The 24,667-nt window shown below is 35.3% G+C and overlaps 1 protein-coding gene across 1 annotated transcript; it reads right to left on the bottom strand.

Moving 5' to 3' along the window:
• Window positions 1-95: 95 nt before the first annotated feature.
• Window positions 96-23,253, bottom strand: LOC101512162 (villin-3-like). The gene is made up of 24 exons (XM_004513804.4): window positions 22,869-23,253; window positions 20,468-20,572; window positions 19,854-19,953; window positions 18,337-18,405; window positions 17,745-17,981; window positions 17,498-17,675; window positions 17,270-17,402; window positions 16,191-16,350; window positions 15,968-16,118; window positions 15,781-15,881; window positions 15,535-15,693; window positions 15,248-15,316; window positions 15,108-15,176; window positions 14,881-15,018; window positions 14,656-14,784; window positions 13,593-13,740; window positions 13,451-13,461; window positions 13,184-13,324; window positions 12,979-13,104; window positions 10,312-10,374; window positions 2,057-2,161; window positions 1,546-1,804; window positions 911-1,125; window positions 96-701 (listed from the first exon to the last, which is right to left on the bottom strand). The coding sequence occupies exons 2-24, from the start codon at window positions 20,521-20,523 to the stop codon at window positions 588-590; spliced, it is 2,931 nt and encodes a 976-aa protein (XP_004513861.1). The 5' UTR covers window positions 20,524-20,572; window positions 22,869-23,253; the 3' UTR covers window positions 96-587.
• Window positions 23,254-24,667: the final 1,414 nt, after the last annotated feature.

Below are 24,667 nucleotides of genomic sequence, written 5' to 3'. Positions count from 1 at the left end.
ATATGGATACTACAGAAATTGTTGAAAGCTAGCAAAAACATGTTATAAGAAAAAGCTAGTAAACATGCATGGAACCCAAATTTCAGAGATCGTGCTGAGCCAAAATTCCAGGTTTGCGGCTATTAAATAACATAATCTACATAAGTAAAAATAACAAACAAACTTTTTTACGGCTTGTCATTACATTTTAATTCAAGTATAAAATAAAATGCAAAAGATATACAACCATCTTTCTAACCAATAAAAAGATAAAACTAAAATACAAACTTACAAAATGAAAGAATTTGGACCTGACACCAGTTTCTAGTGTCTTCGTTGCTACAACAATATGCAAACATTCAAAGAGGCAGCAACAATTAAAAGGAGAAACTAAAATCACTCTCCATGCAGCGTCACATTCAAACTTTGACACTAACCACAGCTATACGTCCGACATAGTTAATAATAGCCTAAAGCAAAAAAGCTATGCATATGCATCCATGTGGTTTACCAGAAAAAACACACTATCCAACAGATAAGTGCATTTCAAGATAACCAAGGAAAGGTATTTAGCTAAAGAAGCAGATATGTCACTCATTATGTGAAGTCTAGAACAATTCAAATTTCTTTTTCAGCAAGTCTTGCTTCCATCTCGGCAATTTATAAAATTCTTCTTTTACCATTCCAAATACAGTTTTGAATTCTTCGTCTGACAGATAGGCCTGACCAACAAGAAGCAAAGATTAAGCAAACATGTTACATCATACAAACATAAAACAAATGAAAAATTGGAAATTACAAATAGCCCCCAAAACAGAATAGAATTATACAGAGGATTTAATAGAATCAGAGGGGTGGGAAAATTCATGGGAGGTACTTGTAATGTTTGTCCCATTTTGAGGTGCTTGTAATGATTCAAAGCAAGACTAACCTCTCTCCGATTAAGATCAATTCCGGAGATATTTTTGCGAGATGTGTTCTTTAATTGATCATAACTGAATGTTTTTTTACTATTATTTCCATCCTCCACATTTTCTTGTTTAGATTCCAGATCCCCATTACTTCCAGCTTCAGGGGAAGCTTCTTCCATTTCCTTGGCTTCTGCAGCTTCATCAACTTCAGAATATTCAGTTCCACTTTTAGCTTCTGCAGCAAAAACTCCAACCAGTAAAATAATCAGAAGCACACAGAAATGGCTGTACAAATGAGTCAAGCATTTTTTAATGCAACACTGCCTATTATTCATTATGAAGACTCCTCTCGCAATACAGCACTAACATGTCCACTGACGTAGTTTTCTTGCCTATGGACAAAATACTACCCGTTGAAATGCATTTACTTGACTACAGCATTGATAATTATGATTAAACACTTCACATAAATAATTAGAATTCTACGAAAAGGATTTACATTAACTATTAGAAAGAGAAACATAACAAATTATGTTCTGAAATGTTCAACCCACAAACCCATTGTGTAAATTAATGCAAAAAATAGAAAGAGGATCAGTGGTTGAATTCTGTGTAGGCAACATGCAACTTGGATAAAGAAAACTACAATTATTACCAGAAATGCTACTCTCCAGGACAGGACTGTGACTAGCCACAGGAGAGTCATCGGGTGAATGTTTCTTCTTCTCAGCAGTAAGAACTGACGAAAGAGCAGCTACAGCTGCTGCTCTTTGTGATCCTTGACCTTTTGCAGAAGGCCTAGGAGTAACTTTCTTTGTCATTGATGAAGAACTAAATGCAGAGTTTAAAGCTGCTAAAGCTTCTGCTCTTTGTCTTGGTCCTCCTTGGTTCAATCCATTCAATCTCTCCTGTGACTGCAAGAGTGCAAATAATTAATTGAATCACAAGTGATAATAGGAAAAAGTCTACCAAAGAAACACAAAAACGTTATAAAAGAAAAAAAAAAGCAAACAAATGACCAATATTTAGAATGCAGCATAGAACGAGCAACAGTAATCTTCTTTAAAAAACAAAGTCACTTAAGTATGAATCTGATCTCTCTGGTCCATTCACAGAGAAAAAAGAATGCTAAAACTTCACCCGTATTTAAGTAGAAGAAACCATACCATACTCTGTGCTTTCTCAGATGATGAGCTAAAAGCAGAAGTTAAAGCAGCCAAAGCTTCTGCCCTTTGTCTTGGTCCCCCTCCACTTGACCCATTTGATTTTTCCTGTCATCGGAATCAATATAGCCTTGTTAAGCAGATAGAGACACAAACAACATATCAATTATTGAGAAATCAAATTGATACTGATAAATGTTGGAAAATAGGCAATTAGAAATATCGTTGCTTGAACTTAAAAGGTGTAAACTATAGTGAAAAAAAATCAATAGTACAGTAGTTCATTGATGCCAAAGTCATTGCCAACCATTTCACAACCAAAATTGAAATTAAAATAGCAATTGATTTCATATACAAAGTAGAAAGTTGTCCAAGATTAAAAGTATTTTTATTATGTACAGGTTACATGGCATTTTATGATGTTTTCTCAATTTAAAATGTAATATTTAGGAAAGATGAAAAAACCTAGCAAAGGAAAAATCTAAAATAGCCCCTGAAAGAGCGCACCAGCTGTTGGTGCCTCAGGATAATAAACAAAGTAGTGTTTGGTTTGTTTTGTTTGGAGGGGGTGAGTTGAATGTCCCCTCTTGTACTTTCCATTCCTCCCTTCTAGGCTACCTTTAGGGCCATACCATGGATTCAATATGACTTTATGTGACATCATTCTGAAAAACAACTTATTGTATTCCATTGTTTAAGAATATTAGAGCATAGTGTAACTAGCATCTTTGGTCTGCATTTAGATATTTGTATTGTGTTGTATTCTTAAACCTTTAGTTCTGTAACTAATTGAGCTACTTTTACAGTTTTTCAGTTACATTCTCTGGCAGATTAATAGATCGCTATAAATAGCTTTAGCATGGTTCAGTTATAATAGGTTTGTTAGAATATTAGAAAATATCTTATAATATCTACTATATTATATTAGAGTATCTTAGTTATTTCCTATGATCAATTTATAATCATAGAGATATCTTAGAATATCTCATTATTATTATGATTTATTCCTGATTTAGGATTGGGTCTATGTTTCTCTATAAATAGAGATTAGTATTAAGTCTTTTGTAATCAAGTTAGCATCAAACTATTATCAATAATATTCTGATAGAAAACAGAATTTTATTAACTTGAATTGACGAGCTCTGAAGCTCTTACAATGCTGGAAATATGAAAATGCAGAAAAAGAAATACCCCGGAGTTCTAAGAACTCCTAAACCAGAGCAAAATTGCTCCTAACCAGAGAAAGAATTCCCCTAATTGTTTCTTAGAATATTTTTTGAATGTCTCCCCTCTTCCTATTCTGATAGAACCACTGGTATCTATGACTAAGCTGAATTGAATCAATGAACAAGACCTAACCAGAACCAATATGATGCTGTTAGGAATAGTAATTCTCACTTTATTGAATTGAATGAATATAGAAGATGATACAATAGATCCCTCGATCTTGTCCTGGTTCCTCAACCAGTGGTTACAACTAACTCCCAACTAACTCTCTCATTCTCACTTACTTTCCTTTTATAGAACAAACTCCTAACTGCCTAACAAACTCTTAACTGCCTAACAAACTTCTAACTGTCTAAGCCAAGCTTATTAGACATGTGTTACAATTAGGAAGGCTTCATCCAAACCTTCCTATTTCCCCTCTTATATACATTTCTAATAACAGGCTTTGGCCTATTCCTATCAATACGTCTTTAAGCACCTGTTAGTAACTTCAGTCTGACCATCTGATTGTGGATGGTAAGAAGTACTCATTTTTAGTTGAGTGTCAGCCAATTTGAACAATTCTCTACAAAATTGGCTCATGAATAAAGGATCTCTGTCTGATACAATAGTAGTAGGAAACCCATGTAATTTCACTACTTCCTTCACAAAAACAGTAGCTACTTCCATGGCTGAGTAAGGGTGGCCTAAAGCAAAGAAATGAGCATACTTGGATAATCTATCTACTACTACCAATATTGTATCCTTTCCTCTTATCCTAGGCAAAGCACCAATGAAATCTAGAGAAATATCCATCCAAACTTGCTGCGGAATAGGCAATGGCTGTAGCAATCCCGCCGGGGTAAGTGTCGAATATTTACTTCTTTGACATACCTCGCATTGTTCAACAAACTTCTTAATATCTGACCTCATGCCTTCCCAAAACAGAAATGTAGCAATCTTCTTGTAAGTTCTAAAGTACCCTGAGTGGCCTCCCATAGGTGTTTCATGACATTCTGAAATAATGACAGGAATCCTATTAGATGATTTTGACAGTACTAACCTCCCTTTATAATAAAGAACCCCTTTTTTCAATTCAAAATTCTGATGTGCAGTGGGTGAAATAATCAAATTCTGCATCAGTTTCACCCATTTAGAGTCCTGCTGCTACTTCCTCAACTGTTAAAACTGATATTGCTGCATATATCATTTTCCTTGAAAGAGCATCAGCCGCAGAGTTTTCAGTCCCAGGTTTATACTGTATTTCAAAATCCAGACCCACCAACTTAATAGCCCATTTGAACTGCTCATCTGAGAACAACCTCTGTTCAGTGAGGAATTTCAGGCTTTTCTGATCTGTTTTAACAATAAAGTGTCTTCCCATCAAATAATGTCTCCATTTTTGGATTGCTTGAACCAAAGCCATTAATTCTCTTTCATAGACTGACCTTTGCTGAGCTTTTGCAGATAACCCTTTACTCCAAAATGCTAAAGGTTTTCCCCCTTGCATTAATACAGCTCCTAGGCCTTTGCTAGATGCATCAGTCTCCACCACAAATTCTTTATTAAAATCAGGAATAGCTAACATAGGCAAATCCATAGTTTTGGACAAATCTTCTGTAATATCCCGTCAGCCCTAGAAATCCTCTTAGACTCTTAATATTAGTGGGTTGAGGCCAAGACTTCATATCTTCTATTTTAGAACAATCAACAGTCACTCCCCCAGCTGAAATGATGTGTCCTAAATATTCCAGGCTAGTTTGTCCAAATGTACACTTCTTGAAATTTGCCTTCAATCCATTCTGTTTTAGCACACTCAAAGTTGTATGCAGATGCTGTACATGTGAACTCATGTCAACAGTGTACACTAATATTTCATCAAAGAAGACCAACATGAATTTCCTCAAGTACGGCTTTAGAATTTCATTCATTAAGGCTTGGAAGGTAGAAGGGGCATTAGTTAACCCAAAAGGCATGACTAGAAACTCATAATGTCCTTCATGAGTTCTAAAAGCAGTTTTCTCCACATCTTCTGTTCTCATTCTAATTTGATGGTACCCCGATTTGAGGTCCAACTTAGAAAATATCATAGCTCCTCCCAATTCATCCAACAATTCCTCAATGATTGGAATTGGGAATTTATTAGGAATGGTGATTTTATTCAGAGCTCTGTAATCTACACAGAACCTCCATCCACCATCCTTCTTTTTCACCAGCAATATAGGACTAGAATAGGGACTTATACTCGGTCTAATCACCCCAGCCTCTAACATCTCAGTTACCAATTTCTCTACCTCATTCTTTTGGTAATAAGGACATTTATAAGGCCTCACATTGGGTATCTCTGCTCCTTCCTTCAAGTGGATGGCATGGTCATGCCTTCTAGAGGGTGGTAGCCCTTGAGGATTTTGAAATACCTCCTGAAATTGCTGCAATAACTCCTCTAATTCCCCTGAGACCTGCTGTTTCTCCCGCTGAAGTTCTGTTGCTATCTCACCTTGCATCAGCAACCCTTCACCTTCTTTCAACAATACTTGCATGAATGCCCCATAGGATAACTCAGTTTTAGTTAGAGCAGGGTCCCCTGTTATAGTAATTAATGAATTTCCTTTTTTCACTGTTAGTTCCATATTACCAAAATCTGCTTTCACCTTTCCTAAACTTGCAAGCCATTCCAGCCCCAACACTAGATCAACTCCCTTCAAATTAAACAAGTAGAAGTCTTGAATCACTTCTAACCCTTGCATCCAGATTTTCAATTCCTTACACTTGCCTTGACATCTAATTTGATGTCCATCACCTACCTCTACTGTATAAGTTTGAGTAGCTGCCACCATAAGTTGTAACCTTTCAACCATTTCTCTTGCAATAAAGTTGTGAGAGGCCCCACAATCTATAAGAATCACTACTGAAGTCTCCTTGATTGTTCCTCCTACTTTCCATGACTTAGTAGAAGTGAGGCCCGTCATGGAATACATGGATAATTGCAAAGAATTCAGAGCTTCCCACACTTCTAATTCCTCATTCTCCTTATCTACTTCTTCCTCCTCAGCCAATATGAGCATTCTCAATTGTTTATTCTTACATACATGATCTCTATTAAAGGGTTCATCACAACGAAAACATAACCCTCTTTCCCCTTTTTTCTTTCATCTAAGCACTAGTCAATTTTCTGTAATCTCCCCTGACTCTAGTAGGAATTGTAAGATCTAGTGTAAGTCCCACTGTTTTTCTTTGTTAATATCAAATTTTTCTGTTCAACAAGTATAGCTTTTTGAATCAATTCTGACAGATTAGTCAACTCATACAACTTAACTTCTGCCTTAATTTCTTCTTTCAATCCATTAAGAAATACTCCCCTAACAAAATCTTGGTTAACTTCCCTTAAAGCCCCAGCATATTTCTCAAACAATTCAACATACTCTTCAACACTATTGTTTTGTTTCAAGGAAAGTAATAATTCGAACGGATTTTGAATCATAGAAGGTTGGAAGCGTCTTACCACCGCAATCTTGAAGCTTTCCCACGTTGGATTAGGGGAGTAACCTTCCCACCATTGATACCAACTAAGAGCTTTGCCTTCTAACGAAATCATCGTAGCTTGCATCTTCTCTTCTGGCGTCACTCCTCTGAGTGCAAAATATCTCTCTAATTTCTGAACCCACCCATAAGCATCATCTCCAGCAAAAATAGGGATTTCTAACTTTCTCCATCGACATGGATTCGCGTTCTGCCTATGACTTTCACCTTCGTTCTCGTTCTCACTCCCCTCATCAAACGAGTTTCTTTCTTGATTCACCCCTAATTTGCTCGCTATCACAGCTAAAAGATCTTCTGATTTTTTCATTCGAGCTTCATGGAGCTCCATTCGCATCTTCAATATTTCACGATCTTTCCTCAATTCCTCGAACTCATTGTTCCCGTTGTCTTCGTTTCTAGTTGCCATGCTTCTGGTAAAAACCATAGACGATTGTAGCAGCGCTCGTATGGTGGTTCCACACCCTCAGGGGCACCTAGATCGGTGCTCTGATACCAGTGATAGAACCACTGGTATCTATGACTAAGCTGAATTGAATCAATGAACAATACCTAACCAGAACCAATATGATGCTGTTAGGAATAGTAATTCTCACTTTATTGAATTGAATGAATATAGAAGATGATACAATAGATCCCTCGATCTTGTCCTGGTTCCTCAACCAGTGGTTACAACTAACTCCCAACTAACTCTCTCATTCTCACTTACTTTCCTTTTATAGAACAAACTCCTAACTGCCTAAGCCAAGCTTATTAGACATGTGTTACAATTAGGAAGGCTTCATCCAAACCTTCTTATTTCCCCTCTTATATACATTTCTAATAATAGGCTTTGGCCTATTCCTATCATATTCCCTCATTCTTATAACATAAAATAAATGACATTATTAATTAGCTTTTATTCCTTTCATTCATCCTTCTTGAAACTGAATGTTTTTCTCACTTCCCCCTCTTCAATGGAATATCAGTAGAATAAGAGACATTGTTACTAGCATTTATTCCTCCCATCCATCATTCTAGAAACTGAATGTGTGTGAAGTGTGTGACTTGGTTGAGTGGACCCCACTATTTGGACCCTCATTTCTCTTAACTTGCAGTGTTCTATCATATTCAAACCCTTATTATTTTCTCTCTTCATTTTATCTAAAATCTCACAACTTCAACATGGTATCATAGCTTATTTCAATCCTCCTTGACCCACTCGACCTCTATTATGCTACTGAGTTCCCAATAGTTTGAGAATATAATCATAGTTTCTCTTTTCCAACGTGATCATTCCTTTTTCAATCCACTGTCGTGACACATTCCGACACCGGTTTTCACTTTTTTCCGTTCAGCTCGTTACTGCTGCCGTCACCGCCACTGTTTCCGGCAAACGACTACTCCATCAGATCGGCTCACACTTCAAAGCGCACCGCTGAAAGCCATTGCACACGCCTCACTGTCCACCGCACGTCAGATCCATGCACTACCTCTCTTCACTGTGTGTGACGGCGCGTTCGGCAGTTGTTTTAGACGCGGCCTTTTTTGTTGAACTCGCCTCGGCCTAATGGTTCCAGATTTTCCCTTACTTTCCAATGTTGGTCAACGAAAATGTGTTATTGTTCAAGCAGCCGTTATTGCTCCTGTTTTGGACGCATTTTCTCACTCTGTTGATCGATAATGGTTTCATTTCATTAGAGTCGCGCTGCTTCTTCTTCTGTGTTTGTCATGCAATTTAGTTCTTACTAATAGATTATAACAGTAGCTTCTATTTCCACCGACGATCATTTCGGTGGTGTCCCTTTTTCCACAGATGGATCATATTAATGATGACTTCTTTTTTCGTTGATGGTCGTTCTAACAGTATCTTTTATTTTCATAACTCACTTTAGCATGGCAATTTGTCTCAGATGCACTGGTCCCATTTTGTCTCAGATGTACTGACTTTGCCTTTCTCTCCTTGAAGCACGTCTCTCCAAATTATTGGTTTGAAGCTTCCAAATGCAGTTTTTAGAAGAAAGGATTTTACTTTGTTCAATTGCTTGCCATGAATTTCTCTCACGTGATGATCATTTCGGCTATATGGTTAGGCTGTAGTTATAGCAATTCTCTCGACGTCACCTGCATCCCTGAGTTGCTTTTCCATCTTTTTTTATTATTTTGCAGAGCAAAACATTGTTTTCTTGTAACAAGCTAATACTTAGTAAGCTTTAGCTTGAGGGGGAGTGATAGAATATTTAGAAAATATCTTATAATTTCTATTATATTATATTATAGAGTATCTTGAGTTATTTTCTAGGATCAGTTTATAATCATAGAGATATCTTAGAATATCTCTCATTATTATTATGATTTATTCCTGATTTAGGATTGAGTCTATGTTTCTCTATAAATAGAGATTAATATTGAGTCTTTTGTAATCAAATTATCATAAAACTATTATCAATAATATTCAAACCCTTATTATTTTCTCTCCTCCTTTTATATAAAATCCCAAACTTAAACGTTGAATTCATTCTTAACTCTATGCAATTTGTCTTCTCTCAGAATTCTAGCATGGCATCTAAAGCTTAGTTTGGACCCCAGAGATGGTTCTGAAAATTTAAATTTTCAAGCACGATATCCAAATGTTCTCACAGGGAAAATGTTTCACAAATTTCCATGTTTCACAAATTTCCATATGAGCATCAACTCTACCTTGAATACGAAGAAGAAACACTAATAGGACTGATTCTTCAACATTGTGTTGCAAAGTTTAGTGCAAAGCTGACGAGCCTTTGCAATTGCAAGTATGTCGTCATGGAACTAGTTATGTATTTTCCCCCACAGTTGCAAAGTACTCTGTCTAGACTAAATTATAAGGAAAAAGGTGCATATATTTATTGGATTCAAATATAAGCAAAAGTGGGATAGCGAGATAGCGTGTTCTGGGACAGGCAGGATAACTGCTATTTTTTGGGCAAATTACATGAATAAGAATATATAAACGTATATTTAATGCAACATTAACAAATGACTCAAACTCTGAAACATTCATAATTAGTAATAAAAAGCTACAAGTCTTACTCTTAGTCAAAACATACATTGAAATACCAACAAAAGTCAAGGATATACAAATGATGCATATTGAAGTCTTTAACACAGAGTAATAAAAAAACTAAATATTAAAACTCAAATGCATGTTCTAGCATAGAAAACAAAATAAGCATCATCTTCATTAGCATATTCTTCTTCCTCTTCTTCCTAGGTGAAAGTAGAAACAACAAAACAGAGGAGGAAGAAATATTAGCGGAATCTCGCTGGGAAACGCTGGGATTAACTACGTCGGGATAGCGAGATCTCCCTAGGATCTTGCCGAGAAACATTGGGATTAACTACCTAGCTCTATCCATATTTAGTATTATTATTCCAAAATACCCTTAAATTAATTCTTTAATGTTGTGAAGAGATGACCATTATAATTAGGGGAATGTTAGTAAAAGTATTTTTTTACATGAAATCAAGAAAAGTAAAAGTAAAATCCAGGACTATACCTCCATAGCATGGCCAATCCCAAAGAGTAGCGACGCCTTTTTCTGGAATGAGTTTCCATGAACCTGTCGTTTTAAGGAAAATAAAGCATGAAAAAAATCATGATCAATTCATCTTTTTACCAAATAATACATACACTAACTAAAATTTGAGAAAATCATAACTAATTTCACTAACTAATCGTATTGAATATTCTGAAATGATTAATTGATTACAATGATTATTTTCAGCTTTATATCTAGCTGATCTTCACCTGCGCACAGGCTTGATCTCCCCAGTTACTTGGTGCTATGCAAGCTAACTAATACCACCAAACTCATTTACTAATACAAACGGACTAATATAGAGTGATACTCTCATACACCCCCCACAAGCTCAAGGTGGGTGAGCAAAGGACAGGGAATCAATCACATTGAGCTTGGAGCACATCAGCATGAACTTGGAAGTAGAGACAGGCTTGGTGAGACAGGATATGTCACGCGCAATGTTGGTGGCGGCGTGTGGGGCTCACACACAGTGGAATTAGAGGCGCGTGCGGAGGAGTTTGTCGGCGGGTGGTGCAGTAGGTAAGGTATGACCAGTCGAGGTTTGTGGATTGGCAGTAGAAGAGAATTAAAAATAGCCCAGGTAAGGGAATTTAGATTCATTGAATAAAACATCTTCGGAGAAAAAGATACGACCAGTGGGAGAAAGGCATTTGTAACTGTAAAATATGTTTTATGTGTTTCTTGTATCCCTAATGAGATCACACACCTTCCTATTTATAATGATGTTGCAATAATTACATTCAATGTCTAGGAAATTGTATTGACTAGGACTACTAACAATTAGCCTAGGATGTTGCACAATCAAAGAATAATTAAAACATACACTGAATTTTAACACTCCCCCTCAAGCTAAAGCTTACTATGCTTTAAGCTTGTTACATCAAAACATTTTATCACCCAAAAATAAAATAAAACTAAGTTTGACGATTGTTGGACTAGTTTGAAAAGAGAAGGCACCATTAATGATTCATGTGCGAAAGAATCACCACTGAATTGATCATCGGTGGGAATAAAATGCGCCACTAGTATGATTCATATTGGGAATAGAGTCACCACCGAATTGATCATCAATGGGAATAAAAGGCGCCACTAATATGATTCATATGTGGGAATAGAGTCACCACTGAGTTGATCGTCGGTGGGAATAAAATGATTGTCTGAGCAAATGGTACCTTGTCCTTGAAACTAAGTTCTCACAACAGCAGATACAATGCGGAACAAAGAGTTGAAAAATGAGAGGTTGCTGCAAAATCACCACATCATGAAAAGACGAAGGGGGTTGGAGACAGGTCCATGCGTTCTCACGCAGGGATTTGGTGGAGGCGTTACATAGAGAAGACGGACGCGCGTGACAGCGTGTGCAATGTTGGTTGGTGACGGGGAAAGCACTGTCGTGCTCGCCGAAAGATTGCACGGCGGTGTTTGTTGGCTTTGGATGCGCACTAGAAAAGGGGCAGTTGGTGTTGGCACAGATGTAAAAGAGTAAAACAAAAGGAACAAAACAGTGACAGCTGGTGTAAAGCACAACTGTGTTTGAAAGAGAAAAAAAAAGTCACTGGAAAAACAAACAGTGAAGGTGGTGCATTTGAGGCCAGATGTAGCGTCGTGGCTGATTGTTAGAAAGGCAGCCAAAGTTGATAGTGACAGATGACTGTATGAAGCCAAAAAATTGAAAGACTAAAAAAAGTGGTGCTGCTGCCGGCAGCGGTAGTGAAGCACGAAGACGGGTCACATAATCAAAACTTAGTGTGTGTGTGCATATATGTATGTATATGTATCTGATGTATTGTCAACATATTTCAATTCAATAAATATATTTTACCCTAATTCTTGACAATTTCCTTAGATTTCACAAAGCAATGATGAGCATGGAATTCAAAGAAAACATAGTTATCTTTTGCAAACTGACTCACACCAATGAGATTCTTAGATACAATTATGGAAGGAACATGAAGTAGGTTGTGTAGAACCAGTGACGTGTGTGGTTTGAGAGCTGAGGAAAAATAACTAGAACGACATGAATGTATTTGCAAACCTTGACCCTTGCCAATAAATATCTGATACAGACCTCCAAATGGAGATAATTGTAAAACTGCCATGGCATGGTGGATTTTTGAAAAACCGCCATAGGCAATTTGTGAAGGAATGCCAGCCATAGGCCGCAATGACTTGTTTACATGGCAGATTTTCGGCCTTCCACCATCGACAACACAGGATAGTAACGAATAGGATGAGAGAATTGAATAAGGATAAAATAGGATAAAGACATGATAAAGTTTTATGATCCTATCCTATGTTTGACAGGATAAGGTTACAAGATATTATGACTTGCAATATCGTAGTGGCTTGCAATATCTAATCCTATCCTATTTCTCTTATCGTGACCATCAAACCAACCTTAAGACTCTAAATTTAGAATTTGCAAAACCTATATGGAATGGCAAAATTATAACCGTATTTTGTTCAAGCAGCTCATGAACCAATATTTATGTTCTGCTCTCAACCAACCATCACAGAAATGCAAAATATTGCGACTTTTGAATATAACGCGAGATGGATTATTATTATATGTTTTAAACAAAGAACAAACTGAAAGGGACATTTTAATTGCTATGGACATACCGTAGCTTTTGCATGATCCCACGAAAAGTATGTTGTGAAAAAGCAAGGTTCATTCCCTTCTGTTACTTTATATAATGGTACACATGGAGATAACCCCTCCAGAGATGCAGCCATATCTACGTATTTCTGAGAAAAAATTTCAAGGATAAATCAAGTACTTCAAGTAGGATAGTATGGTAATCAAAAGCATTGAAATTTCATATACCTGACCAATTTCAAAAGCATTTTGCTTTTCTGTTGGGTCAACACACTGACCAATCCAAACAAACACTTCTGCATGTGTGTCGAGTAAGAGGATATCCTCTGTTAATAAATCATCTTGGGAGAAGTTGTAAACCTCCTCTACCTGCAGAATAAAATATTAAAATAGATTTAGAAGGCATAGAGAAGCCTTAAAGGTTCTACTGACAAAATTCCTAAAAACAAGAGGAAATTTTATATAAAAACTAAAAAGTTGTAGTAACAAACTCACGTGCAACTTTCCTGATAGATCCACAGTGCAAAAGAATAAACAAAATAAAAATGGTCAGTACATTCAAATATAAAGTAAACAAGTATGCTATGGCAGCACATTTTATTTTATATTAAGAAGTAACATGACAAGAAATGCTAACCTTTATAAAATGAGAACGTGAACAAGTGTGGATCTCTAACAACCTCATTAGTAACTTTCTTGCTGGTGTAACTTTGTTTTCCTCCTATTGCCATCCAGAAAGATGAGCTTTCTGTACCTTCTTTAACATGCTTTAAAGGAACTCCTGGCTGAACATGGACATATATCACATTAGCAAACAATGCAGACCACAACTTAAACTATTTTATCTCATTGAAAACAATAATCAAGCTCACAAGTGGAAAAAAGAAGCAGTCTCAGGAAACCACGAGTAAAGCACTTAGGTTTTTAACAAGAAGGATATAGTCATACATATCAACTCAGTTTGAACAATTCAATCTTGAGGTAACCAACACGGTACAGATAGAAGTTTAGAAGTTGATTAGATATATATAAAACATAAAATAACATATTACCAGAAGTACTTTTCTGTGTTGGAAGTTGCAGTAGATAATGATAAAATTAAATTAATGAATCATTTAAAATAAATACAATTTAAATAACATGATAATTAAATAACATGAACCCATGCACACATACAACTAATTCTTAATCAGAAGCTAGTAATTTCGAGTAATTAAAATTTCATGCATAGAAGAGTTGAAATGTAACATTTACTTGCCACTGCGCAGTAGACAGTTTGAATTAATTAAATTGAGGCTTAGTTGTGTTTCAAATCTAGGTAGTTAATCCTAGACAGCGGTGCGTCGCGGCCAACCCCAAAAGTGGGATAGCAGGATAGTGCGTTCCGGGATAGACGGGATAACCGCTATTTTTTGGACAAATTACATGAATAATACTATATAAACCTATATTTAATGCAACATTAACATATGACTTAAACTCTGAAACATTCATAATTAGTAATAAAAATCCACAAGTTTTAATCTTAGTCAAAACATACATTGAAATACCAACAAAAGTCAAGGAAATAAAGATGATGCAAGTCTTTAACACAGAGTAATAGCGGGAAACACTGGGATTAACTACCTAGTTTTAAATTACTATTGTAGTGCTCGAATAGTTAGGAAAAATATCCACAACATGGGGGTAATGGATCTTACCCTTAGATATTCTGCAATCTTTGCTGCTAGCTGCTGCTGTGCAACCGAACAATGATTCCCATGCCAAGCGAAATTTGTAGAGCCAAATTGCAGGATAAAACATTCAGTAGAATTCAATGACGATGGTACCTGAATAAGAATAACATAATTATGGTGGACTGCAAAGAAGATAAAGCCCTAGCAACATACTAATGGGAAAAAATAAAAAAAATTCACGTGACATACTGAATCAACTTGCACTGCCTTATTGCTATGGGTGGAGGTTCCAGAAATTCGAATAAGCGCAATAGATTCTGCGGTGTATGTCTCATCTGATAAACCTTTGTCTGCTAGAAGTTTTTTGTATCCAGAGCTCAAACCTCCCTAAAACAGGCATAAGTCATTTAAACGAGTCCTCACTATGCTATACTAGATATGTAACTGAAAACACCATAAAATTTGCTCCATGATACCTTAAGGACTATCATAGGTTGGAAAAGAGCAACAAATTGTGGTGACTCTTTACCTTCGAATATGCGACCCTGAAAGCAACAACAATAATTATACACAATTTCAAAGCACGATCTCTAACTTGACATTTAGATTACAATACCTGAACAGGTCTGCCCTTCAAAGAATTGGACATCGTATTAGCCAATCGAGTAGCCATTGTTTGGTCCTCCTGAAAAAGAAATTTAACCAAGGTCAAAAGCATTCAAAACTCACTTATTCTATTTCAAAAAGAAGAATGGAAAAATACAATTTGATTTAAAAAATACTTCCTATGCACAGAAAATTCTTGGTCAGTCTTAATGGTGCTAATGCCGAAAAGTGACTGGCAAATAGAAATTAAAATGCTCGCAATATATTTTGAGCTCAAATCAGCTGGAAAGAAATTACCTCAACGCTGTCTTTGCCAAACCAGCAGCACAAGAAGTAATCTTCTTTCCTCTCACCAGAATGGTATGTGTACAGTACAATGTAACAATCTCCAATATGAAATTTACCAATCTCCTCATTTGGCAATGAGGTCTTATCACTTCCATTTATTCGCCATACCTTTAATTGTTAAATTATATATTACATGTTCCTCGGTGACAATTTAATTAAAAATGAGAAACTTTATGAAGTAGATTATATAGGTACCTCCATCTTTCCTCCTATTTCAAGCAATGGTGGAATTTCATCATTTGCAGGGGTACTTTTTGTCATTCCTTTGACACCCATCCCTTTTTGCTTAAGCAATGCTGAAAGTACATAAATAGCAAACTTATCAGTACGACTTTTTAGACACAGGCAAATAAAATAAATATTGAGAATAAACGATGTCCACCTGCAACTTTTCCTTTTCCTTCCTCAGCAGAAGTACCAGCAGATCCTGATGGCCAAGAATCAAAGTTTGACTTAAATGAACGTGTCTCATAACCTTGAATAATCCTTGTTATCCTTGTAGATTTTGGCCTATTTTGGCTTGAAACAAACTCCTGGAGATATTAGTTTAGTCAATAAATCATATTTTGGAAATACGTGAAGAACTAGATTCTATAATGACTTACATCAGCTGCTTGGCAAGCTGCTTTTCGTTCTTCCACTGGTGTTACCCGGCCAAACCAGATAAATACCTCAGTGCCACAGTCTAGTAAATAGCATTTGTTGTTCTCCAGCAGTGACTTAGATAGTTCACCTTCCTCAGACTTGACCTCACCATCAATGATACTGCAAGGAAATGTGATATGAAGTTATTTTTAATTTTATTTGGCAGCGTGTAACATTGCCAATGACCCTTTGAAAACTATGATGTTTGTAATCTATGTGTCTAAAACATACCACACTTACATCTATATAAAATAGTTTAAAGAATAAATGTAATCAATGCTATTTGATATGATTTGCTAATTCTAATCCAAACAAGGTCACGACAGTGGAGAAGGGGAAAATCGGAGTTGGAACACATTGCCAAAAAAACTCTCACTGGAAGACAATAGGTCTACTGGGAAAGCACGGTTCTTAGGATTTCCTCAAGTTAGACTCTAGACACTATGTTGAATGAGAGAAAAATAGAAAGACATGGTAAAACCGTGTATCTTAACTACACAATAGAGAATCTTTATATAGGCTTAAAAACAATATATCAGATACTTACAAAGTATTCTATCCATATCTACAAGATATTATATGATAACCCTATTTACAAGATATGATATCCCTTTTACATGGATCCTAATCTTATTTTAAACAATAAGCAATAAATAAGAGGAAGCGAAGATTAGTGAGGGTTATTTTTTTAGTTTTGGAAAGGAATGTAGGGTGGGTGAGAACCACGTCTCTCGGATAGCTGGAACGTAATAGAAATCATATATTCTCCGGTTCCTACCTATCATCGGATAACAAAGCAATTAATTATAATTAACTTCCCTATATTCTTCTATCATACATGCAAATTAGATGACTTACTTAATAAATTAAAATGCAGATAATAAATTCCATTGTTTAGATTGCATAATTTGGTCTTGGTTAAAAAATAACCAATGACTCTCTTTAGTTATATAATCATCCGGAAACTGGTGCTTCATGAAAAATTCAGTGGTGGTGGTGGGGGCAGGCCGAGGAAAAGTGGAAAACAAAGTCAACATACCTATACAGCTGAGCAGGAATTTCCTCTGGGATGATATCATCCTCACTGATTACCTTTTTTGAAATGGGAGCAAAACCACCAAAGAGGACCCAAAATTCTCCTGAATCTGACTCAGTGTCTAACTTTCCATCATCTGCAATGTAGGATAGATTTTTATTAGTAACAAAGAAACGAACTCACCTCTGAAAACAGATATACAGAATGATATAATAGGTAAAGTGCCCTTACCAACAATTGCAACATCACATTTCCCTTCATGATATTTTTCTTTCAGAAACTGTACAACTTCCAAAGCCTTGGCTCTTTCCTGAATATTGGAATTTGCACCGTTGAATTGATAAATCTTATTCTGGGTGTCAAGAATGAACACATCATCATGGTTCAATGAAGACCTTGCAAACGGGACCTGCCAAAACATTATGCTAAATTACATGTATACAGAACCAAAAAAGTTCATGAGTAGAGAACACAGTACCTGTTTCAATCTAACTACTCTTTTCCCTTTGCATACATACAAATGTGTTTCAAACTCCTCCTCTTCAGGTTTTCTAAATCCTGATGCAATACCCCCCTCTAATGGTATAATACATGGCTTAAAATATGACAAAAATTTGTCAGATTCATGTCCTTGAATCTCTCTGTGCTGAACTGCTCGTCCTCCAAGAGCTGCATCAAGTTCAACAGCTTTAATCGCTGCTGTTCCGGCCTCATCCTACAAGAAAATTCAAATTTCAGCCAAGACTATTTGTTTTGCCAAAAAGGTAGTGATGCAAGAATTTCCAAACAGTTAGGAACAATAAACCCAGGACCTTCGAAAATAAAAAAGTGGACTAAATATTAACACTTTTTAAAAAAGAACACGAATCACAAAAAAGACCAAATGGAGACATAAAATGATTCAGACCTTAGAACAGTTTTTTTCTAAGCATCTTATTACAAGGTTCAGTTTTCTACTTAGGTTCAACATTCTAATTGCTTTTTCTCTATGACAGGAGAAAAAAATAAAAAGCAAGGTGAGTTGGGCAAGATCCAGGACCGAAACGGGTGAAGGTGAAGTCCAAGCTTACCTGACTCGTATCCTTTCCAATCCAGAAGTGTAAATCATAAAAATAGGTACCTCCTTTGCCTTGTGTTGTCTGCAAATACATATAAGATGAATACCCAAATTTTTATAAAATAAGGAGGAAAAAAATATATATATTTCCATACAAATAGAAATTTTGTTAATTCTTAATCTATATTTCCACAGTAGAGGGAATTGTAGTAAAAGCTTTGCTCATGCCAACAAAAACTATCCCCAAAATTATAAATTGAAATTAGTCACATATTCTGGACCATAGTGAATAGACTATAGTGAATAAAGCAATCCCCTCGAGCATGGTTTGGAAGATCCACAAAGGCAATGGTGTGCTTGGGCTCTAAAAGCAAAGCCAAGGAGATCAAACTATTTTCTTCAAACATTCACCTGGAGGAAAACTGAATGTACTTCTAGTTTATGTTGATGATATTATTGTTACTGGAGATGATTTGATTGAGAGGTGGAAGCCAAGACTATTTGATTTGATGCGTATAATGATGTTGATTATGCAGGTTTAGTGAGTGATAGAAAATATGCTTCTTGCTATTGTGCTTTCTTGTGTGGGAACCTTGTTGCATGGAGGAGTATGAAGCAAAGTGTAGTAGCTCGATCAAGTGTTGAGGTAGAATTTAGAGTTATGGCACAAGGAATTTGTGAACTACTGTGGATGAAAATTGTGTTAGAAGATTTGAAGATAAAGGGTGAAGACTCTATGAAGTTGTTTTGTGACAATAAGTTGGCCATCAGTATTGCTCATAATCATGTTCAGCATGATAGGCCAAAACACATCGAGATAACTGACATTTCATAAAGAGAAGTGTGACAGTGGATTGATAACTGCATTCCTTTGGACATTAGCTAACAGATGTGTTAACAAAGTATTTACCAACAGAACAATTCAACCAACTATTTTGCAAGTTGGGAAGGAAGTGTTGTACTTGTAATAACATATACTTGGGAGGAAGTGTTGTACTTGTAATAACATATACTTGTAGTAATTTCTAAAATTGTACTCAACTCATTAATTAGGTTTAGAATAGTTTATTTAAACGAATCAGTGCATATACTCTAATTACAACTTTGAAATATATTAGAATTATTTTCCACAAGTATAATAGTATAAGTTGGACGAAATAGGAATAACCCTAAGAGCTGAGTGGCCCAGCCTCTATGTGTGGTGTCGTGGTTGCAGAAGGAGTTAGAGAAGTGGTAAGTGTTTGCTAGCTCTCTAACTGCAGTAGCAGAGATAAAATATAAATAGAGGAAGAGAGTGCAAGCAAATTCAGTTGCTTGAACTCTTGGGGAAAGACACGATTGTATCTTCCTCTTATTGACCATGAAACCAAGGGGATATTCAACGAAACCTCCTTTAATTTTCCTGTTGAACTTCAATTCTCTGATCCAGTAGATAATAGAAAAAAGGTTAACTATTTCCAGACTAATTAACCTCTAGGATTTATGTACAATACACATCTAATCTAAGGTAATATTGGATGTAGCTTATACCTGCAAGATGATATATGAATCTCCTGTGTAGAACTTCCCATATTCAGATTTGGGCAATGGAACCGGCTGAAAATTCTCAATCCTCCATATTTCAGTTCCTCTGCAACATGTTAAGTTTAAAACCTCTCAAAGTATATAGCATATTCAATATCTAACAATATAATGTGCATGTTAAATATTTAGTCATTCATTTTGACCCAATAGCTTATCTTCTGGGTTATTTGACTCATGACATGGTATTAGAGCCTCTACGATTATGTGGTCTAAATTTGATCCTGTTTCCCATTCATTCAGATAAAAGTTAGATTTCAAAAAAAGTAAGGTGGGTCTATGGACTCTCTACACTTCAAGCCCAAATGGTTCTTATGTGAAGGGTGAGTCAGATGTATAAAACCAACCATTGATGTGATTTCAGCCAACAACTTAAGCTTGTGGGGTATTTGGTTCATGATACTGAATATGTCATGCTTATACTTAATGATAATATGGGTTGATTATTCTACGGCAGAAAAAAATTATTTAAATTTCACATTTACTTTTTTGATGAAGAAAATTTAAAAGCTTATAATTTTCACAATTTATTTTTTATAAGTCACCCATTTCTTAAAGGATACACTCTCTGACCCACTCCTTGGAATGCAGGATCCAAAACTTTTGCAGTGCTAGACATAGCTAAATGCTCCTTTTTCGACAAACACCTGCTGCAAATGCCAAATCCACTGCAGAAGAAGTACAAATTTAAGAACAAATAAGCATGAGGAAAACATTCAACATCATGAAATTAAAGGTAGCAATAGGATACGATCGAACTATAATATCAAGCACATAGCTTGTGATTTAAGTTATCAAATCAAGTGTAGAGAACAGCCCCAGCAGCAGAAAGCTTTTATTTCCCAAAACATATATTTTCTATATCTATCATTATCATTTTAAATATGACCAGACCAGGAGCCCGGTTAACTGTTTTTCTTGTCTTATTTTTCAGAGAATATGATCGCTTAAAGCTAGCTTTCCACCTGCAGGTACTTTTAATTTAAATTGGTTTCATGTAGTTTGTATATTGTTCTTCATTCAAGTATCAAACAGATGACCTATAATAATTGTGAATGTTATGTTGTCCCCAAAAATTCAAAATAGTATCACACTATTATAGTATAGCCTTAAATCTGAATTCTACAGGTAGTTCAGCCTTGACCAACATGGATTTATATACCAGAGACTGGCATCAAAGAAGACATTACATGGATATCAGTTTATTAGGTGGAGTCTTATACAAGTCCTTGTTACCACAAACAAAAAAGGGATTTATTATGGTGACATTTAATGAAGATTTGCTGTGGATCTTGAAAGTATGTCAAAGGTAAAGGTAGTTGAAGAATCTAAACTCAGGTTCAGACCAAGTTTTGCAATATCAAAACTCAGTAATGCAATCAACTTATCTACAAGTTCTCATCACCATATATGTAACAGAAATAAACCAAGAAATGCTAGCATTAATGACTATAGAAATAAGGAAAGGAAGCAATAAGACCAGAAAAAGTCATGCAGAAATAAACAGGTTTATTAATTCAGAAAATTAAAGATTTTATTACATGATAAGATAAAAAGAAATACACCACCTTCAAATCAGACATGAATGGGATCTTTGTTCGAGGTGCATGCATCAAAAAGTAGTTCAAATTAAAGCAGAAAGCCAACAGTTGCTTTCCTAAAACTGTCCGGTGCATGGGAAACATAGCAAATTAGCTGGGCAACAGTTTCCCTTGGCTATTGTTAGATATGTAGGGATACTTCTGTTAGTCTTATTGTTTTAGTTATTGTTAAAAGTTATCTATGTAGTCAATAGTGTAGCGTAGCGGCCAATCTCCAAAACGCTATAGTGGTGTAGCGGGGAGCACCAAAGCAGCAACAAGCTCATGACCAGGACCACCAAGAGACTATGACCCCCCACACTTGAAATCCAATCCCCCCAATATGAACTTTCTACATGACTATACTGACACTAATGTTACCAACAAACGAGACATCATGCCTGACTACACTACACTTCCATAAAGACTTTCAATGCAAGGATTTGGATCTACTCTCGTTCCCCCATCAGACAACAATTATTCTATGGCCATTTGTTGAAGATTCTAAGGAGCTCAAAAGAAACGGGATTCTAATGATTAGGACTACCAAGAGATTTGTAGGACACCACATCTCCCCCAATATTTCAAGGAATTATTAATATATCATATGTGGGTGACCTCGCATATTTTTCATTTAGTTCATTCTTAGTCAATGTGGTACTAATCATTCAAACTTGAATTCCCACTATATTATCTTCTCTCTCTTTTCCAATATCTGCTACATCTTTTCAACCAATGAGCATTCGCAGCATAAATCCATGAGAATACTGCCAGTATCCCAAAGTTGCACCATTTTCTCTTTATCTTCAACAAATATCTGGTACATCTTTTCAACCAATATATACAATGTTCACAGTTTCCCAGTTCTCTAACTAAGCAGCATTGCCAGCTCAAAGCACCCTGCATGTAAATTGCCGTAAAGACTTGAGCAATAATTTGCTCTTCCACTGCTTGCTCCACCGTCACAAACCAAACTAACTAATAGCTAACTCAGTAAAGCATTCCATATTTACAAATTATATTCAGTATTTCAAAAATCCAATAATTTAGAGCACTAACTTGATTAGCGACAAGGATTAGATAGTAATTAAAAAAAAAACCACATCGAGGATTGACAACTACCTTGATTAATACTAAGATCTACCAACAGCGTTTCTCTCATGCTCATCCAAATATTTCTCCCTCAAATTAAATGAAAATCGAAAAAACATGGAAATTAATCGTAGCTAAAATTCAAAATAAACACAAACAAACGCGAAATTACAAACAAACTAAAAAAAACACGGAAAATGAAAACGGATCCGAAATTCGAAAAGCAAAAACATGGAAAACGCATGAGATATGACATTGAATTGAGCAAAATAATAATTGGATTGGCGTATACCTGAGATCTGAACGGTGATGATGAGAATGAGAGAGAGAAAGTTTGAAAGGAAAGTGAATTATTTGGTGTGGCTTTGTTGTGTTGTGTGTGGCCCCTCTCTCTTCTTTCTTTCTCTCTGTCTCGCCTTTTGAGATATATATATATATTCAACAAATTCAGAGAGAAAGAGAACAACGAGTTGCAGAGAAATTAAAGTATGCTATGCTTGATGAATGAAGAGATTGGAAGGCGATGAGATGATAAACGCGGAAACAATGGGAAAGGAAAAATGGAAATTAAATAATAAATTATTAAATAAAACCGATAACAAATGAAGGTTGTCTTGTTTTCATTGTTACGTAATTGTTAGGACAAAAATTAAATTAAGGCAGTGTGATCCGTTACAAAATGCCACCGGCCATTTTTTTTTCTTCAAAAATATTTATTCATTTCATTGATAATAATTTGTTCAGTACAATGATGTATGTCAATGCAAACATAGAAATGAGATTGAAATGTGACCGCATTCCCAAGATGTAATCTAATTTGTTTGTTTTTTATAGACTTAAACTCTAGACTTTATATGAAAAGAATTAGTCATAAATTTACGATGATAATATTTTAAATTTAGCATTGTTAGGATTTTGAGAATGGAATTATGTTTAATTTGTCTGTGAAAAAGAAATTGTTACTAATTTTATTTTATTAAAAGAAAAATTGAATAAAACCTAAAATAAAGATTTTGAATTAAAATTTTGAAGTCATGAGTCAATTACGAGTAATGAAAGTATTATCACTAGGGATGGGAATAGGCTAGGTCGTCCGTCAGGGACATATGGCATGGCCTACTTATGATGTCCTATTTAATAAAAGGTTAGGCTCATGTTATTTTTAAAGTTTATTTATTTAAATAGATCATGCTCAAGCTTATAAAAAACCCTATAAAGTCTGACAGACCGACCTATATATATTTTATTATTTATTAATGTTATTTTTTATTATTATATTAATAATAATAATTTATGTTTTAAATGATATCAATTAGACAATCACTATGTAGTCATTCCATATTTGGTAGTCGTTCCATATTTGGTAGTTGTTCTATATTCAGTAGTCATTCAATTAGTCAATCACTCAGTAATCGTTCCATATTTGTTTGAGAGGTAATAATGAGTGTGTTTCTTTCAGAAAAAAATCTATTCTTTGAAATCAAAAATTATTTTTTAGAGTTTAAGGATTTTGTTTCAAATTTTTTAAAAATTATTTTGTTACAAAAAATATTTTGTTTAATATATATACATTGATATTGGCATGTGGAGAGCATCTTGTGGTATGAGTAGAAAATTTAAATGTTTTAATGTGAATTAGACTTTTAAATAGGCTTTCAAGCCATGCTAGGCTTTTAAAAAGGTCAAGTCATACCGGAAAAAAAAATCTACGATAGGCCGTAGGCCAAGCTTAGACCTAAAAAATTAATCCTAGGTCAGACTCAAGCCTTTCAAAGTCTGGTCTGGCCTGGCCTATTCCCACTCCTAATTATCACCCTACAATGTTCATTAAAAGTGATACCATATAATCAATTGTATACAAACTATTTATTTATTTAATTATTTATATTACCCAAAAAGAATAACCAAAAAATAAAATATATAATGAAAGAAGAAAAATATTTTTTATTAATTTAGTTTGACAAGGGTAATACTTTGTTTCTATTTATTCAGCTCATGTGCAACAGGGAAATCAAAACGCACATAGTTCTTGATATAAAATATTTGTGGGTTTATTAATTTTATTATTATTCAATTTTATTTATTATTAAA

The sequence above is a fragment of the Cicer arietinum genome, chromosome 4 (genome assembly GCF_000331145.2).
Source record: "Cicer arietinum cultivar CDC Frontier isolate Library 1 chromosome 4, Cicar.CDCFrontier_v2.0, whole genome shotgun sequence".
NCBI lineage: Eukaryota > Viridiplantae > Streptophyta > Magnoliopsida > Fabales > Fabaceae > Cicer > Cicer arietinum.
Note: the sequence above shows the minus strand (reverse complement) of the source record. Positions and strands in the feature narration are given on the sequence as shown.

Bases quoted from the DNA above. Each gene is read 5' to 3' on its own strand.
- LOC101512162 (XM_004513804.4), bottom strand. From the start codon at position 20,523: ATGTCTAGCACTGCAAAAGTTTTGGATCCTGCATTCCAAGGAGTGGGT. The intron at 15,019-15,107 runs GTATCATGGAGC...TGCCTGTTTTAG, and splicing joins AACCTATGATAGTCCTTAAG to GGAGGTTTGAGCTCTGGATA. The intron at 702-910 runs GTTAGTCTTGCT...CTTGTTGGTCAG, and splicing joins TTGATCTTAATCGGAGAGAG to GCCTATCTGTCAGACGAAGA.